This window comes from Arvicanthis niloticus, chromosome 7 (genome assembly GCF_011762505.2).
Source record: "Arvicanthis niloticus isolate mArvNil1 chromosome 7, mArvNil1.pat.X, whole genome shotgun sequence".
NCBI lineage: Eukaryota > Metazoa > Chordata > Mammalia > Rodentia > Muridae > Arvicanthis > Arvicanthis niloticus.
The window spans coordinates 3287220-3303875 of NC_047664.1; the positions used below are offsets into that span (position 1 = coordinate 3287220).

The 16656-nt window shown below is 38.4% G+C and overlaps 1 protein-coding gene across 5 annotated transcripts in view; it reads left to right on the forward strand.

Annotated features, from left to right (window-relative positions):
- Positions 1–16656, forward strand: part of Evi5 (ecotropic viral integration site 5) — a 155091-nt gene that overhangs the window by 103940 nt on the left and 34495 nt on the right. For all 5 annotated transcript variants that reach the window (XM_034508411.2, XM_034508407.2, XM_076937789.1 and 2 more), the window contains one exon: positions 162–257. In XM_034508411.2, coding sequence (XP_034364302.2) covers positions 162–257 — 96 coding nt within the window. The remainder of the gene's footprint in view (positions 1–161; positions 258–16656) is intronic.

Here is a 16656-nt window from a genome sequence, read left to right on the forward strand (position 1 = left end):
TTGCTTTGTCTGTTGGTTGCGTTGTTTATACCTGGCTGCTGCCTCAGACTCTGCGGGGTAATACTAACGTGCAGTTAATATTACCTTAATATTTTGGAAAATCTGGAAACTTGGGAATTTGAACTCAACTGGTTTGTTGCTATATCCCGTTTGCTGCATAGAACAAGGAAGAAGTCATGGCTGTGAGACTCCGGGAAGCCGATAGCATAGCTGCCGTGGCTGAACTACAGCAGCACATTGCTGAGCTTGAGATCCAGGTATGATGTGGGAGTGCCGAGTAGTGGGTCCTTCCTGTGTCTGCCTCCTGATGGCTGTGGTTCTATTGTCAATATTAATCTGCTTCAGGGTGCTTTTGTGCGTGTGGGGGCGGGGGGTCATAAGGAAGCCAGAGATGGAAGCTGGGTGTCTTTCTCCATTGTTGTCCACTTTATTTCCTGAGGAAGGGTCTCTCACTAATCTGGTTAGTCTTGCTAGCTAGCTTACTCCAGGGATCCCTTATCTCGGCCTCCCAAGTGCTGACATTGCAGGCAGCTGCCATGCTTAGCTGACATTTATGTGGGTGCTGAGGATCTGAACTCTGGTCCCCCCCATAGTTAAGTGGCAAGTGCTCTACCTATTGATAAATTTCCCCAGCCTTGGGGGCATTTTTATTTATGCATAACATAAAACTGTTAAAATGTGCTATTCTGTGACAGTAAGAACATTTATTTATGCTGCTGTATGACCATCAGTGCTATCTAGAACTTTTTCATTTCCTGCATGAAACTCAGTGGGTCCATTAAATACATTCCTTCCTTTCATAGCCCCTGGAACTCACCATTATAGTGTCAGTGCCTTATCTCTATGAATTTGACCACTCTAGGGATCTGTCAGGATCATGAAACATCTGTGACAGGCTAGTTTCACTTAGCATGAAGTTCTTAGGTTCACTCATGCAGTATATACTTTTTAAAAGCTAAATGCATCCTTCATTGCATGTGCTTACCACAGTGTATTATACATTCATTTAGCTACCTTTGCTGCAGTGAGCAGTGCTGCTATGATCAGAGATGTGTAACTACCTGCTAGACCTCCTGCACTCAGCTCTTGTATTATCTAGAACAGTACTTCTGTTTAATTTTTTTTTGTTGACTTGCAATGCTATTTTCTGTAAAACATATCCTTTTACATCCTTAATTCAGAGCACAAGAATTCCATTTTTTCTTCTGTGGGGCACTTTTTAAGATTTTTTTAAATTTTATGTGTATAGTATTTGGCCTACGTGTATTTCTCTGTACCATGTTCATGCAGTTGGCACAGAACCCACAAGAGAGTTCACAGATGATTGTTTTTTGTTTTTGTGGGGTTTTTTTTTTTTTTTTTTTTTTTTTTTTTTTTTTTTTGGTTTTTCGAGACAGGGTTTCTCTGTGTAGCCCTGGCTGTCCTGGAACTCACTCTGTAGACCAGGCTGGCCTTGAACTCAGAAATCTGCCTGCCTCTGCCTCCCAAGTGCTGGGATTAAAGGCGTGCGCCACCACTGCCCAGCCTCAGATGATTGTTTTTGATGCACAAAAGCTTTTAATTTTTTTGAAGTTCAAAATCTTAACATAGAACTTGGGTTAGGCTTTTGTTACAGTTCCCAGTTCATCTTGAATAGCACTTTATCATGTCTTTGCACTGACAGTTCTATTTAAAAGAGAGAATTTACTCCCATCACTTGTGAGGCTAACGGAGATTACAAGTGCTGAAGTCCTGCTCTACCCTCCATCCTCAAAGTAATTTTTAATATCCTAGTTTTCCCCCTAAGGTCTATTTTTGTTTTCTTTTGTTTTGTGTGTTTGAGTATTTTGCCTGCATGTATATCTCTGAACTATGTTGTCCTTGAGGAGATCATAACAGGGTGTTGGATCCCCTAGAATTGGAGCTACAAATGGTTGTGATTTTATGTCTGATTATTTTTCCTGCGTCCTGTGTATGCAGTGCCTGTGGAGGTCAGAAGAGGGTGTTGGATCCTCTGAAATTAGAACTACAAATGGTTGTGAGTCACCGTGTGGATGCTGAGAGCATTATTATTATTATTGTCTACTACAATAGTAATAAAATAGTAATAAATAAAAATGCTCTAAACTGCTGAGCCGTGTCCTGGCCCCATGTCCCACTTTTATTTTTTTAATTTATAAAGTAGGATAAAGAAGTTAGTGTCCTATATAAGCAAAGTATTACAAGATTTCCTTGTCTGTTTAGTGTCTTAATTATACTTTTTTTTGTAATAAACACTATGACCAAGAGCAACACAGAAAGAAAGAGTTTATACAGCTTGAAGTTTGTCAGAGAAGTCAGGGCCAGAACTCAAGGCAGGAACTAAAACAGAAGCCACTAAGAAACACCATGTATGGGGTTACTCCCCATGGCTGGCTTAAAGCACCCAGGATCACCATTCACAGTGAGCTGGGTCCTCCCATACCAGTCATCAATCAAGAAAGTCTACCAGCGGCTTGTCCATATGTAAATCTGGTGTGTGGGGTGTTTTCTCAATTGAGGGTCCTTACCAAATGACTCTACCTTGTGGCCTTGTGTCAAGTTTACATAAAACTGGCTAGCATGTTAGTTTAAGTTTTGTTTTCATTTTTGGGTTTTTTGTTTTTTTTTTTTTTGAGACAAAGTCTCCACATGTAGCTTAGGGTGGTCCGGAACTCACTGGAAAGTGCAGGCTGGCCCAGAACTCCCAGAAGTACTCCTTTCTGTGCATCTAGACTGCTGTGATTGCAGGTATGAGGTACCATGCCTGGCTGATAAATTAGTTACTTAAATTATACACAAATCTGTATGACCTTTTCCAAAAGGTTGCCACCTGTCTTAGTTATTGTTCTAGTGCTGTAGGAGACACCATGACCAAGGCAACTCAGAAAAGAAGACATTTAGTTGAGGGGCTAGTCAGTTGGTCATACTGGTGGGAGGAAGATAGGCATGGTGCTGGAGCAGTAGCTGAGAGCTTTATGTCTGGTCCACAGACAGCAGGTGCAGAGAGAGGAGAGGGGCAGAGAATGAGTAGTCCTGACCTCATATCCTTCCCACAATGACGCACCTTCCACAAAGTCACACCTCCTGACTCCTCCTGAACCAGCTCCAATGACTTGCATTCGGACATAGGAACCTATAGTGCCATTCTCAGACACAGTACCATCTTTTGAAACACAAAATAGCAAGATTCAAATTATGGTTTTGTCTAAGTACGGAGGCTCATGCATGTAACCTCAGCAGCCTCTGTGTGTGTGGCACATGTGTGGATATGCAGGTGTATGTGCTCATGCACATATATGTAGAAGCTAGACCTGGACATAGGGTGGAATCTTCTATTGTTCTTTGTATATATTGCCTTTGAGACCCACTGTTTTGGCTAGATTGACTGTCTAGTGAGCTCCTAGGATCTGCTTGCCTCTGCTCCTCCATGATGTGGTCTAGGCATGTACAACCATGCCTTGACTTTTAGGTAGGTACTGGATATTTATACTGATGTCCTCATCTTGTAGAGCAAACTTTTTAACCCATTGAGTCAAGTTAGTTTTTATTGATACTGAATTACTTACTAAAACTAAGAACCTTGTATTCTTCTTGTTTTGCTTAAAGCGAAATCTGTATGTTACATTACCCTGTGAAAAAAGATGCATTAAATATTCTTAAATATTTCTCTAACTTGCTGTGCCAAGCCCTTAGTAGTCATATTTTGTTGCCTTGTTATGAGGTCACCTTTCTTAGATTCCAGTGTAAGTGAGTACATGGGTTTATCCATGTCAAAAATGAGAGGATTTCTTTTTGTCACTATTAATTTTGTTTTTGTTTTTTTTTTAGGCAGAATCTCATTGTGTTGCTCATACTAACCTAAAGTTTATATGCCCAGGCTATGCTCAAACCCATGATCTTTTGCTTCTGCTTCTGCTTTCTGAGTGCTAGGATTACAGGGTATACCATCACAACCAATACAGTTCCCATCTTTTTAAAGGCTAAATAGCATTCCATTGTATACATTGACATTTTCTTCATCTGGTATCCACACTTGCACACATGCACAGTTGCACACACCCACACACATAGAGATACACACATGCATAAACTGAGGTTCCATGTTGACTGGTGTAAAATCAGTTTTTTTTTTCTTACTTCATCCAAAGTTTATGTTTCTTGTATATTGAGTCTTGATTTCTAGGCCATTTATTACCACATTGAAAATGCTGAAGCCTGGAGTAATGGCAGATACTTCTTTCTTACCCTCCATAATGCATGCTAGAGGTGCAAGTGTAAGGTGTGCATGCTTTCAGCTTGAGTAGCCAACATTATTTTGAGCCTTATAGTTACTTTCTTGCCAATATTTTACCTGCTGTGTGGACTAGCACTACAGAAGGCAAAGCAAGGAAGCCTTTTTCTGAGTCTTCCCAGCATTTTCTGCCAGTCCATTTTACTACTGAACATTTTTCTGAGTCAGAAATCTCCCATCCTGGCTCACAACCATCTGTAATGGGACCCGATGCTCTCTTCTGGTGTGTCTGAGGACAGCTACAGTGTACTACTCATATACATAAAATCTGAAAAAGAAAGAAAGAAAAGACAGAAAGAAAGAAGTCTCCCATCCTTTTTTTTTCCAGCCTCAACTGGAGGTAACTTTCCTACAGTTATCAGAGCTGCCTTGTTTGACAAAAGTGTTTGTCAGTTGCTTTTCCCTGCCCAATCCTGTCAGAACTCCTCAGTGTGAAATCCTGTCCTTTTGTCATCACTCAGACTCCCATCTCCACGTTGGCTCTCATCATCATGTCTCCATCCCACAGACAGCACTGCACAGTTTTCTCTAGACTGTCCTGCCGGGGACCTCACGTTCTTCCAGTTTTCTGTGCCCTTCTGTATACCGTTGTCTTCTTTAATGTTCTGTTTCTTCTGCTACTTTTGAGGCAGTTTTCTTGTTTTTCAGAACTGAGACGTGCTCTTGATCCAACTTGCTGTTAATTCACTTAGAAGGGAAAATTTCAGTAAATGTCTCAGTAGCTCAACATTTATTTATTTATTTATTTATTTAGGTTTTTTGAGACAGGGTTTCTCTGTGTAGCCCTGGCTGTCCTGGAACTCACTCTGTAGACCAGGCTGGCCTCGAACTCAGAAATCCGCCTGCCTCTGCCTCCCAAGTGCTGGGATTAAAGACGTGCACCACCATTACCCAGCTAACATTTATTTATTTATTTTTTTATTTAATGAATGTAGATTAGATCCACAGACAGCAATTCCAGCACTCTGAAGATAGAGACAGGAAGATAGAAAGTTCAAGGCCAGCATGAGCTACTTAAAAACAACCTCTTAAATTATTTTTGTTTAAATTTGAAACTCTTTATTATAAAATATTGCACTTTAGATCGTTGTCAGTTGTGGAAATGTGTCAGATCATTCTCAGGTTCCACTGGGGGGACTGTGAGTCTACACTTTCTATATCTCCAGATTAATGCTTCCACTTAGTGTTCTGTAGCCCTGGCTGACCTGAAACTTACAGAGATCTCCTCGCCTCCTACTCCAGAGTGCTGGAGGCGTAGCACTAGGCTCGGCATTTGTTAGTTTTTCATAAACTAAATTGTTTCAAATCTTGGTGTAATAAATCATATTATTACACAACATGATTTTACTTTGGACTGTATAATCTGTTGTTCATATAATTAAAGCCTGCTTTTTAGTGTAATTATGAATATCCATCTATCATCTATCTGCCTGCCTGCCTGCCTACCCTCCCTGAGGATTTACCCCAGGACCATGTACATTCTGCACAATCTATCAAGTTATACTACTTTTAGCTCTTTTTTAAAACTTAAGACAGGGTCCCACTGTTTTCCATGATGGCCTCAAACTCAAGATGTTCCTGCTGGACTATAAAGCAGCTGGGCTTAAAAGGTGTCTAACAGCAAGCTCGGCTCCAAACTTCTATCTTAGTAACATTCCCATCTTGGAAAAAGAAGAGAAAAGCATTTATGTGTATGAGTATGTAGCTTGCATGTGGATGTGTATTGAATGTATACCTCACACCCCCATGCCAGAGGAAGGTGCCAGAGCCCTGGAAGTAGAGTGAGAGAGGGTTGTCGTCCATCTGGTGTGAATTCTAGGGACTGGATATGGCAGGGTCTTCTTCAGAGCAGTGACTGCTTTTAGCTGCTGAGCCCTCTCTCCAGCCTTCAACATTCCAGTTTTAATTTCTATACTTGAAGCTGCTTTATTCGTCTATGTATCTATAGTTTTACAATAAATGTATTCTTAGGATACATAAAAGCATAATTGAATATGTTTATGGAGCGCTGTGTGATGTTTCTGTACATGTATGCTATGCTCTCTATGTTGTTTAAATCAGGTTAGACACGTTGTTTCTCATACATTTATTTGTTCATTTTGGGATAGGATCTCAGAAGCCCCAGATTATAATTAAAACTCGGGATCCCACACTTCCACATTCCGACTGTTGGCATTAGCTTCCACATTCCGACTGTTGCACAGGCCTACTTCACTGTCCCTGACACATATTCTTTCTTTTTGGTGAAAATTTTGAGTGTCATTTCTTTAGGCTTGGAAACTACACAGACTCTTTTATTATCTGCAGGTATCCTGCTGTGCAGTAGCACACAGGGATTTTGTACTTTTTCCTACCTAATCTCTTTCTTTTTCTTTCTTCCCCTTCCTCTCTTCCTCTTTTCCTCCCCTGTCTGTATTAGGGATCAAATCTTTGGTCTCAAGCTTCTTAGGCAAATACTCTGCTGATGTTGAATCCTCAGTTCTCCCCACTTTGGCCAAGGCTTCAAATTCACTAGAGGATGACCTTGGACTCCTGATCCTCCTATACCTTCCCAGGGCTGGATCATAGGCACAAGGCACAAGACCAAGCCCTTCACCCCACTCCTTGATTTTTTTTTAATTTTTATTTTTATATTTACTTGAGTGTCTGTATGTCTACATGTGCATGCCAGTGCCAGCAGATTCCAGAGGACAGTGTTAAACAAGCTAAGTGTTGTGCTGTATAAAACTCTGTTTCAACATTTTGTTTTTGGAAACATACTTCATACTGTCAACTGTAATTATTCTACCATGTCAGTAACAAAAATACTAGTAGCTGGCACTTATGGACACAAAACATGCCCAGCAGTGTTCTCATCTTTTAAGTATATTCCCTAGTTTAATCTTCACAGCAACCATCTAAGACAGGAATTGATTAGTATCCTTATGTTTGGAGAAACTGAGACATAGAGAAGATTTGAAAGTGAATTGATATTTATAATGGAACCACACTTTAGTTCTTTTCCATTAAAAATGTTTCATTAGTATTTGAACATACTGCTAGGGTAGTTTAAATTTTTTTCACCGTAGATTGACTGTCTCCTTCAACAGCTCCTTTATGTGCATTGTTTACTGCTTACAACTTTTCTGTTCTTTTCTCATCAGGACAGTTCTCATTCTCAGCTTCCTTTCTGACTTAATTCCCTTTCCTTGGGTGTCATAGGCTGTGCCCAGACCACAGTGTCACACAGCTTTTGGAATATTTCTTTCTACTTCACTGGTGTTTCTCCTCTGACCACCCCAGTTATCAATGTGAGCGCCTGCTCTTCCTGTGACTTCTGCTCTGCAGCTCCATTATACCATCCCACACCACTGTGGTTGATACATGTTTTTCAGCTTTTTTTTGTCCCACTTATGTGTATCTGAAGTTCACTGTGGGGAAGAACTGTTATTTGGTTTCATTATTTCTAACATCAACATATAGTGATAAGCAAAACATTCTTAATTATTGAAGTACAGGTGAATTAGTTTATTTCTTGAAATACCATTTTGATCTTAAATTTTGTTCCCATTTAAAAGATATGAAAAACTGGTTAAATTATGAATTTAAGTGGGGTATTAACTTCAATTCAGCCAAGATTTATGGAGTATCTATGGTATACCTGTTACTATTCAAATCACTACCTGCATTAGTAAACAATTCAAAAACTCTCCTTATTTAGCTTAATGGTAGACAGAAGAGTTAGATGAACAGAATAAGTGACTCACACAGTATGTAGTTTAGGTGATGAAAGTCACAGTGAAAGAATAGAAGAAAAAGAAGGTGCTGAGATAAGACTGCTGGTCCCTTATTAATGTGACCAGGCAAGACTCATTGGAAGGGACATTTAAACAAGGCTTTGAAGGCAGGCATGCAGGGCTGGAGAGCTCAGTGGTAAAGAGCACACATGCTGTTCTTCCAGAGGACCCTGACACCTCTGACCTCTGTACATACATACATACATACATACATACACACACACACACACACACGACACAACACATGACACACACATAATTAAAAATAATAAGAAGCAGGCAGATTTGGGCAAAGAATTCACTGCTAAGAGTAAGGACAAGGGCCTGTCCAAAGTAAAGAACAAATGTGTACAGTCTCTGGGTGGCATCCGACAAAGGAGGAGGAAGTCTGAGAAATAATTAGGACCTGTTACATAGAACCTAAAAACTTGGGCTTTTCTCTGAGCAGCATGGAAAATCACTGAAAGGTTTTAAGTGTGTCAGGGATCAGTTAGATAACATTTAGCTTAATAAAATGCTTAAATCAAACCTTGTTTAGAATAATGCTTGTAAGAATGGTTCATCTTTCTAGAGTGATGGGAAATGGCAAAAATCATCTTTTCTCCTTTTGGTGTTTTCCACTGTTTTGTGGATCCTAATTTTGTTTGAACCCTGTTTTTACATTGACAATATATAGAATTATCTCTACTTTTCAAGTAGTGAGACAATGCATATAACAATTCATTTTAACTCCATTGAGGAAAATAGGTAAGAATTAAACCCATGCTTCCTGATTCTTAGTCCTGGAACTGAGTTTGTATTTTAGTGATTAAAACAGTAACCATGTTTATTATCTTATCAAAACCATGTTAAACTGTGTACTCAGTCTTTAGGTTAGTACTGCTGTGTTACAAATAATGGAAAGTTTATTTAAAATGGTATGGGTCTACTCAAACCCAACTTTGGTTCTGTTCCTGGTACTTAGTAACATTTACCCACTTTGGCTAGTTTGCCCAGCAGATAACCTCTAGGGATGTCTCAGACGGGCAATACCCCAACCACTCTCGGCTCAGCAACGCCCACTCACAATTCTGTTCTGACAGAGAATGTGGGATCTAGGTTTAAATCAGTGTGCCCAGAGCAGCATGCACTTTTGACAGAGATAGAAAGGAAGTGATAAGGTCTTTACTACCACCTTTACATTTTTAATCCTTTTAATTGTGTGAAATTGCAGTGTGATTTCTGAATTATGGAATTTACCATAAAGCTTTGTAATTGATTTGTACTTTCCAGCTTCCTAAGTTGATGGTTGCACAGTGGGTGATAGTTTATATGCTATGTTGTAGCTGACAAACTTCTTTTTGTTTGATGAGATTCCATCTGCTCCTCCAAGTATATTTATTTATTGTTTTCCTTTTGAACAACTTAAGTAAATGATAAGGTATTTGTCTTTTAGGACTTTTACTTTGGGCATTTTAAAATGTAGAAATAGCTAGTTTGTAACTATCTCAACAAAGATAGCTGGGTATAGGGACTATCCCACCCTGCTTGCTGTCTTGTCATTAGGGTTTGTATATGGCATTTAAAGATCTTCTTGCACACAGATTCCATTGTGGGCAGTCTGCAAACACTAACATAGCTTAAAGCCATAAAAAGAAAAATACAAATCTGAGAAACTGTCCCAGCTGAAGGAGCCTAAAGACATAAATAAATCCATTACTATGTCTCAGGTCAATGCTTACAACAGAAAAAGCGGGTGGGGATTGTCAGACCTGGAATCAACAGAAAAGAGATCTGAGTACACTGTGGATTTCATTCATAATTATGTATCAATACTGGTTCCTGAATCTTTACAAACATAGCTAAAGAATATAAAATGCTAATGGGGAAAGTGACTGCTCAGTACATAAAAATACCTTCTCAGTTTTTCTTTAAACCTAAGATTATTCCAGCTAATGTCTAATGTAAATTATGATTTTAGAAACTCAGAATTGTGTAGAATTTTAAATATTTGTAACAAAACTAATTCAATGCCAGTTAAACTATAGTTTATAAGAAACGTTTTTTAGCTTTTGTGTTTAAGGCTGATCTTTTCACGTGTGCATTTGTTTAATCTTGTCAGAAATGTCACTCTAAAATACTAGTATGTGTTTCTCTTTGTAAGTCAAACTTAGCACTGAAAATCATGCTAGAAAAGTAAGTTTGACTTCTCCCTTCTGTACTTTTCAGAAGATATATCTTATAGATATTCAAATGTGTTTTCATTTTCTTCTGGTTACTAAAAAGACTATTCAGACTTTTGTGTTCATGACTTTAATTTACAGGAAACTGTTTTGAGGATTCATCAGTTACACATGAGATTAGTGTGATTTGTTTTTAGATGTTTCAAATGAGTCACCTCAAAGTCATGGAGAGGTTACCACTTACCACATTTACTGTTCTGATTAAATTTTTTCTTGGGACTGAGTTATAAATCAGTAATAACTTATTAAAGTTAGTGGTTGTTCTCAATGTTTCAGTATTACTTCACTCATTAGCCAGGGTGCTACCTGCCCTTGGGACGGAGTTATAAATCAGTAATAACTTACTAAAGTCAGTGCTTGTTCTCTCTTTAAGCGTCAGTTTGCTCAGGGTGCTGCCTCTGCCTGTCAACTGTCTTGCAGTCATTCAGTGCAGTTACAATGCATAAGACCTTTGGCTGTAATAGATGAATTAGAAATAACAAATTAGAACATAACAGTTCTAACTATTCTCTAAGTTAATATTGTGGCCTCTTTGACCGTTGAACCTAATTTCATAATATAGCCATAAAATGTTATTTAACCTTTAAAGTAGTTAAGAGATGGCTTTTTGAAAGTATTCAGTAGAGCAAAGTAATTTTGAAGGGGAGAGAGCCTGGCTCTGTTTTGTGTGCTGCGCCCTTTTCTTTTGTTGAGTTTTTTCCTTTGGCTGTAACATAAAATACTTTTAAAATGTAAGCTCTACACTTGCATCTGAGGCTAAGCAACCTGTGTTGTGTCATGACCCTGCTAATACCACAGACCTCTGTAATACTACTCCCAGAGAAAACCCACATCCTATGTATAACCTTAGATTTATTTTGAAATCTTTATGAAAAGAACATGGGGGAGATTGCTAATTGTTTCTGTTATTTCCTTTAGGGTTGTGATATTTATTTATAACCAGTGTTTTTTTTTATTTTAACTAACAGGACTAAAATATCAAGGTTTATTAAGTAATCCTTTCAAATTCTAGAAGTAATATATAAAATTTTAATAACTATGTTTTAGGCGAAAATTTTGCTTGTGTGTCAGATATCCGAAGAAAACTAAGGAAGGGGAAAACCAGTGAGACTCAGAGTAGCCAATATATACATACATACATACATACATACATACATGTAATTTAGAAGCCGTTAAGAGTAGCCAATACATATGTATAATCTAGAAGCCATGCTGATATGATACTTATAAACTGCCACAAGTGTACACACTGAAGATCTCATTTTTCCTTTGAGACATGGACTTATGTAGCCCAGGCTGGCTCTGGATTCAAGATCCTTATGCCTCATCTTGAGTGCTGAATTCAGGCCATATGCCACCATGACTATCTCCAAACATTTGTAAACCTATTTTATTAATCATTGTTTATATTTTCTTTCTATTTTAGATTTATTTTGTGGTCTTTTTAAATTTTTGTTTACTTTATTGCATGTGGGTGTGAATGTGGGTGTGTGCACACCACAACACGCACATGGAGAACATGGGACAACTTTGTAGTCAGTTCTTTCCATCTTTTAGCTCAAACCCAGGCTTTCCTACAACACTTTTGTTTGTTGAGCCATCTTGCCAGCCTTCTTCTCCATTCTTAGGTAAAGTCTTAAGATAGATGCATAGCTACAAAATTACTGTTAACACAATATTTTTATTTTGTTTTTGTGGTATATATGATGCTGAGATACAAAATTACTTTTTTTATATTCTTGTTTGTTTGTTTGTTTTTGGTTTTTGGTTTTTCGAGACAGGGTTTCTCTGTGTAGCCCTGGCTGTCCTGGAACTCACTCTCTAGACCAGGCTGGCCTCAAACTCAGAAATCCATCTGCCTCTGCCTCCCAAGTGCTGGGATTAAAGACAAAATTACTTTTAATATAGTATTCTTATTTTATTTTGATGGTGTGTATTTTTGTGTGCATAATGTGTTAAAAGTATATTATGGATGTTTTTTACAGTTAGGTTAAATATATGCATATACACTTAATACATTTAAAAGCATGCACTTATGGAGGCTGGAAAACTGGCTCAGCAGTTAAGAGCACTTCCTGTTCTTCCAATGGAATTTGATTCCCAGCACCTGCATTGGGCAACCCGAAGTACCGGGAAGTAGCTACAAGCTCCAGAAGGTACTAGCACATATGTTGCATATGCAAATAGTCGTAAATTTTAAAATTAAAATATACACATATACACATTTGTATGTGTAATGTATATATTAATGTACACATTTAAATAAATTAGGATATGACTATTTTAAAAAGTCAATGTGTTTGTCTTTAAATGAATTCAAAGTGTTTATAGTAAACCTCATTAAAAATGTTGCAGTATAGCCTCTTAGGCAAATAGAAAGCCTGATGATACAAAAAGAGTAAAGCCTAGGACATCTCTTTTTACTGTATATGAATTATCTGAGTGCTGTAACTTTTAAATATTCATACATTTAAGTTCTTTAAGGTAACCATTACTAGAAAGAAAAGAATTATAACTTCCAAATGAAAGCAAAAGCAACCAAGTGTCTTTACTAGCAAAGCTCTGTGTCTCAGGAGTCCTTGGGCTGCTTGGCTCTACCTGCCTCTCTGGTGCAGGTTAGCCATGTTTGCCTTCACAAGCAAGGTTCAGCCAGGCCTGCCTTCATTCTTCTCTGCTGTGTTTGTTTGTTTATTGAGAAAGCATCTTACTGTGTAGCCCTGGCTGTCCTGGAACTCACAGTGTAGATGCGACTGGCTTCAAACTCAATGAGATCTACCGGCCTCTGCCTCCTGAGTGCTGGGACTAAAGGTGTTGGCCCTCACGCCCACGCCCACGCCCAGCTGTCTCTGTTTTTTTATACAAAGGCTGTTGCTCTTGCTGTTCTTTATATTTGAACATCTTTGCTGCATGATACTTTTCGTGTCTGACTCTTTTTCACTATTTGAATTTTAGCCTAGAGTCTTTCAGTGATTCACAGAGTTCCCCAAACCTCTATCAAGCAGCCTGCTCCTCCCCTGGTTATTCACCTCCTCATTCTGTTCTGTGTTTGAGTGTGGCTAGGATGTAATGTGGCTTGTGTGCAGGTCAGAAGGAAGACAACTTCATGAGTCAGGTTCCCCATTTGGGTTCTGAGGATTGAGACCAGTCTGAAGGATCCGCAGCACCTTTACCCGTTGATCCAATGGGGTTGGGGTGGTATTGTATTCTACAGGCTCTTCTCAGTGTTTGAGTGATCTTTTTAAAAATTAACTGTTGCCCAGCATGGTGACCACACCTTTAACACCAGCACTCAAAAAGCAGGGGCCCAGTATGTTCTACATAGGAAGTTCTAGAGCAGCCAGGGCTATGTATGTAGTAAGACACTGTTTCAGGAACAAACAAGTAAAGAATCCCTCAAGTATGTAAGTTGGAACTTCGTGTCATTTAGTTCTAAATGCCTATTACATGGCAAGCCCCTCCATCCCCAAATGATATCTTGGATGTATAATCAAATGGCTATAATTCAGGAGATGGAACTAAGAAATGTCCGTTTTGGAGTAGTCTGAGCTACAATAGCAAACACCTATCTAAAAACACACTTTGTATGTAGCGTAGTCTAGTAGGGTTATAGACATGTGCCTAGCTTCCAAACCAGCCTTTTGATATGCACTGTATTTGGTTTACTCTGGTTTCTCTTTGTTTTGAAAAAGTGATTTTAAAACAGTATTTTATTTGGAGTTTAAAAGACTTTGGAGTGCTGTTTTAACTGAATAATTTATAGCCTTAAAAGTTAACAATTAAAAAATGTAGAGGGGTTTTTATAGATAAAAGAAGGGTGAAAAGTAGTAAAGTACCAGATATAATCACATATTTTGGGTTGATTCTAGACAGTAAGTAAAGCATTTTTAGTTCTTTTGGGGGAGTTTGAATAAGAACAGGTTTGATGGTATCATGGATTTATTGCTAATTTAGAGATTGTTAATACGTGGAGGTGAGGTTGTAAAGAGCAGTTCCTTGTCCTCAGACAATGCATGGTGAAGTGCGCAGCAGTAAATGTCATAATACCTGCTGTTTCCATCCAGTGGGTCACAGACATCTGTGTGCATAGTACACAGGTAGAGAAAGAAGGAAACAATTGAGATAGACTGTTTATTGCCTGTTGCTAAAGGACATAGAGTTACTGTGTGGTTGTCTAGGCTCTTCTGTCGGTTTGAGAAGTTTGAAAATTAAGAAGGTCGGGGAAATTCAGGCAGATGTAGATGAAAGACTAGGTGCTTTGCCATTTACCTCCTGGTCTTTAGAGGTTTTTGTTACCTGGGCTTTTGCATCTTATGGATCATTTAGGAGCTAATGGGTCAAAAATCTTAAAAACTCTGTTGTCTGATTGTGTAGAATATTTTAGAACCTATAGGTTGAAACAGGGCTTTTTAAAATCAACTATCTTCCTGTCTAAGGAAGTGCCCTTCCTGTGGCAAGATAGGGTAAGTTATAACCAACACTGAGACAGATAAAGAAACAAACAAGAATGGCCTTCTAGGCATACCCATTGCACTTAATTAAGAATTACTCTGGCTAAATTTCCAGACTCCAGCAAGCTTGAGGCGCCTGTCTTCCTTCTCTTGTGTCCCAGCATTTAGAGTTAGTCCTGCTAGCCTTAGCCTCTCTTCCCAGACACTTCTGATGCCATCGCTCTCTTGCGTTGACTGCACAGTGACATGCTGCACAGTGGCATGCAAACACTGTCCCTTACAACATTCACCTAAGATTCTGGCTTGATGCACCACATTCAGTTTTCAGTTTGGAATGGTGTGTTGGAGGGTGAATGATGTAGGTGAAGGTACTCCTGAATAAAACATCTGCTCTCTCCCTAGACCTGATACATAGCTGCACACACTTGTTTCCTCACTTCCAGTGACCCATCAGAGTGTGACACATCCTTAGCACATTCTGTCTCTTCCCCATGCTTCCTCTGATTAGAGCTTCCTGTGATTAGGGGATAAAATAAGTGAGTCTGGCTGAAACATCAGTATCAAATCTTGATGCCATAGCCATCTAAGATGCGTTAGTGTGTGCTGTTTACTACATGCGTCTATTATGTAAGTAAGTTAGACAATCTCCTTCATTTGTTGTCATTTCTCTCCATAGACACTGATGCTTTTCTGTGGCCACAGAATTATTTTGTTGCTTACCAAATCTTTGATTTTTATTCATTCTTTAGAATAGTTGTTAATTTTTAGTTACAAGATTCTTATGTCTGGACTCATATCCTAAATATTTTTTTTTTAGTTCATCATTATATATTAGCAAATTTTAGTATTTTTAGGGTGGCACACACCTTTAATCCCAACGCTCAGGAGGCAAAGGCAGGTGGATTTCTGAGTTTACAGTCTACAGAACTAGTTCCAGGCCAGCCAGGACTACACAGAGAAACACTGTCAAAAGCTGGATTAACTAGGAAAGAGATTTGAGTTCAAAATTGAGCTAACTTCTGAAGAGAGGACCTGAGCAGCTAAAACCAACACGGAAACAACTGTGAAGCAAAACTGGCAGCAGACTTGAAGGAGTAAATTAAAGACCCTGACAGCTCCTTTCCATTTGTGTTCTTAAATATATCTACTCTGGAAATGTGTAGACTCTGGGTAAATAAGTTGATGAATCTGGCCATTTACTGTGGTAGCAAGCAGTAAAATATTTCTCTTGCCTTTTATATGTAAAACTACACTAGCATCTGTAATGGGATATTATTTGTTTTTTTCATTGGTTGAGACAGGACTTACTATGTAGCTTGGATGACCAGGAACTTAGAGATCTGTTTAAGCAAGCACTGCATATCTGGCAGAGATTGTATGAGATATTTTACATATATAAATGGCATATACTTACAATTTTTAAATTAATGTTTGAAAATTGTGAATTTTCAAAGGTGGTTGAAGCCAGTACATTTTATTACACATAGGTCTTCACACTGAATATCTCACAATTTCCCCTTGTATAACTTTTAAAGCATTCTTTCAAACCCCAATCTAAAATGTTTACAATTCAATCGTGAGTGAACTTTCAGTCTCTATGTTTATAAAACTCTCCCAGTGATAGTATCATATAATCATCTTTGACATCACTCTTTACATTTTTTCTAGCTTAGTTTATAGTATTATATTCAGTTACTAACTAAAACTTCAGAAAATTTATTTAGAGTATTCTTTTTATTATAGTTAACAGAAAATCAACCTAATTTGGCTTAAGTAATAAAGAATTATTTACCCTTATAACTGAGAAGACAAGAGGTGAATGGGCTGCCAGAGTCTTTGATCTGAGACCCCAGTTGCTGTTAACTAGGATTCTGTAGGCTCTGCCTTCTTTGTCATTTTAGCCTCCAGAGGCGTTGCTG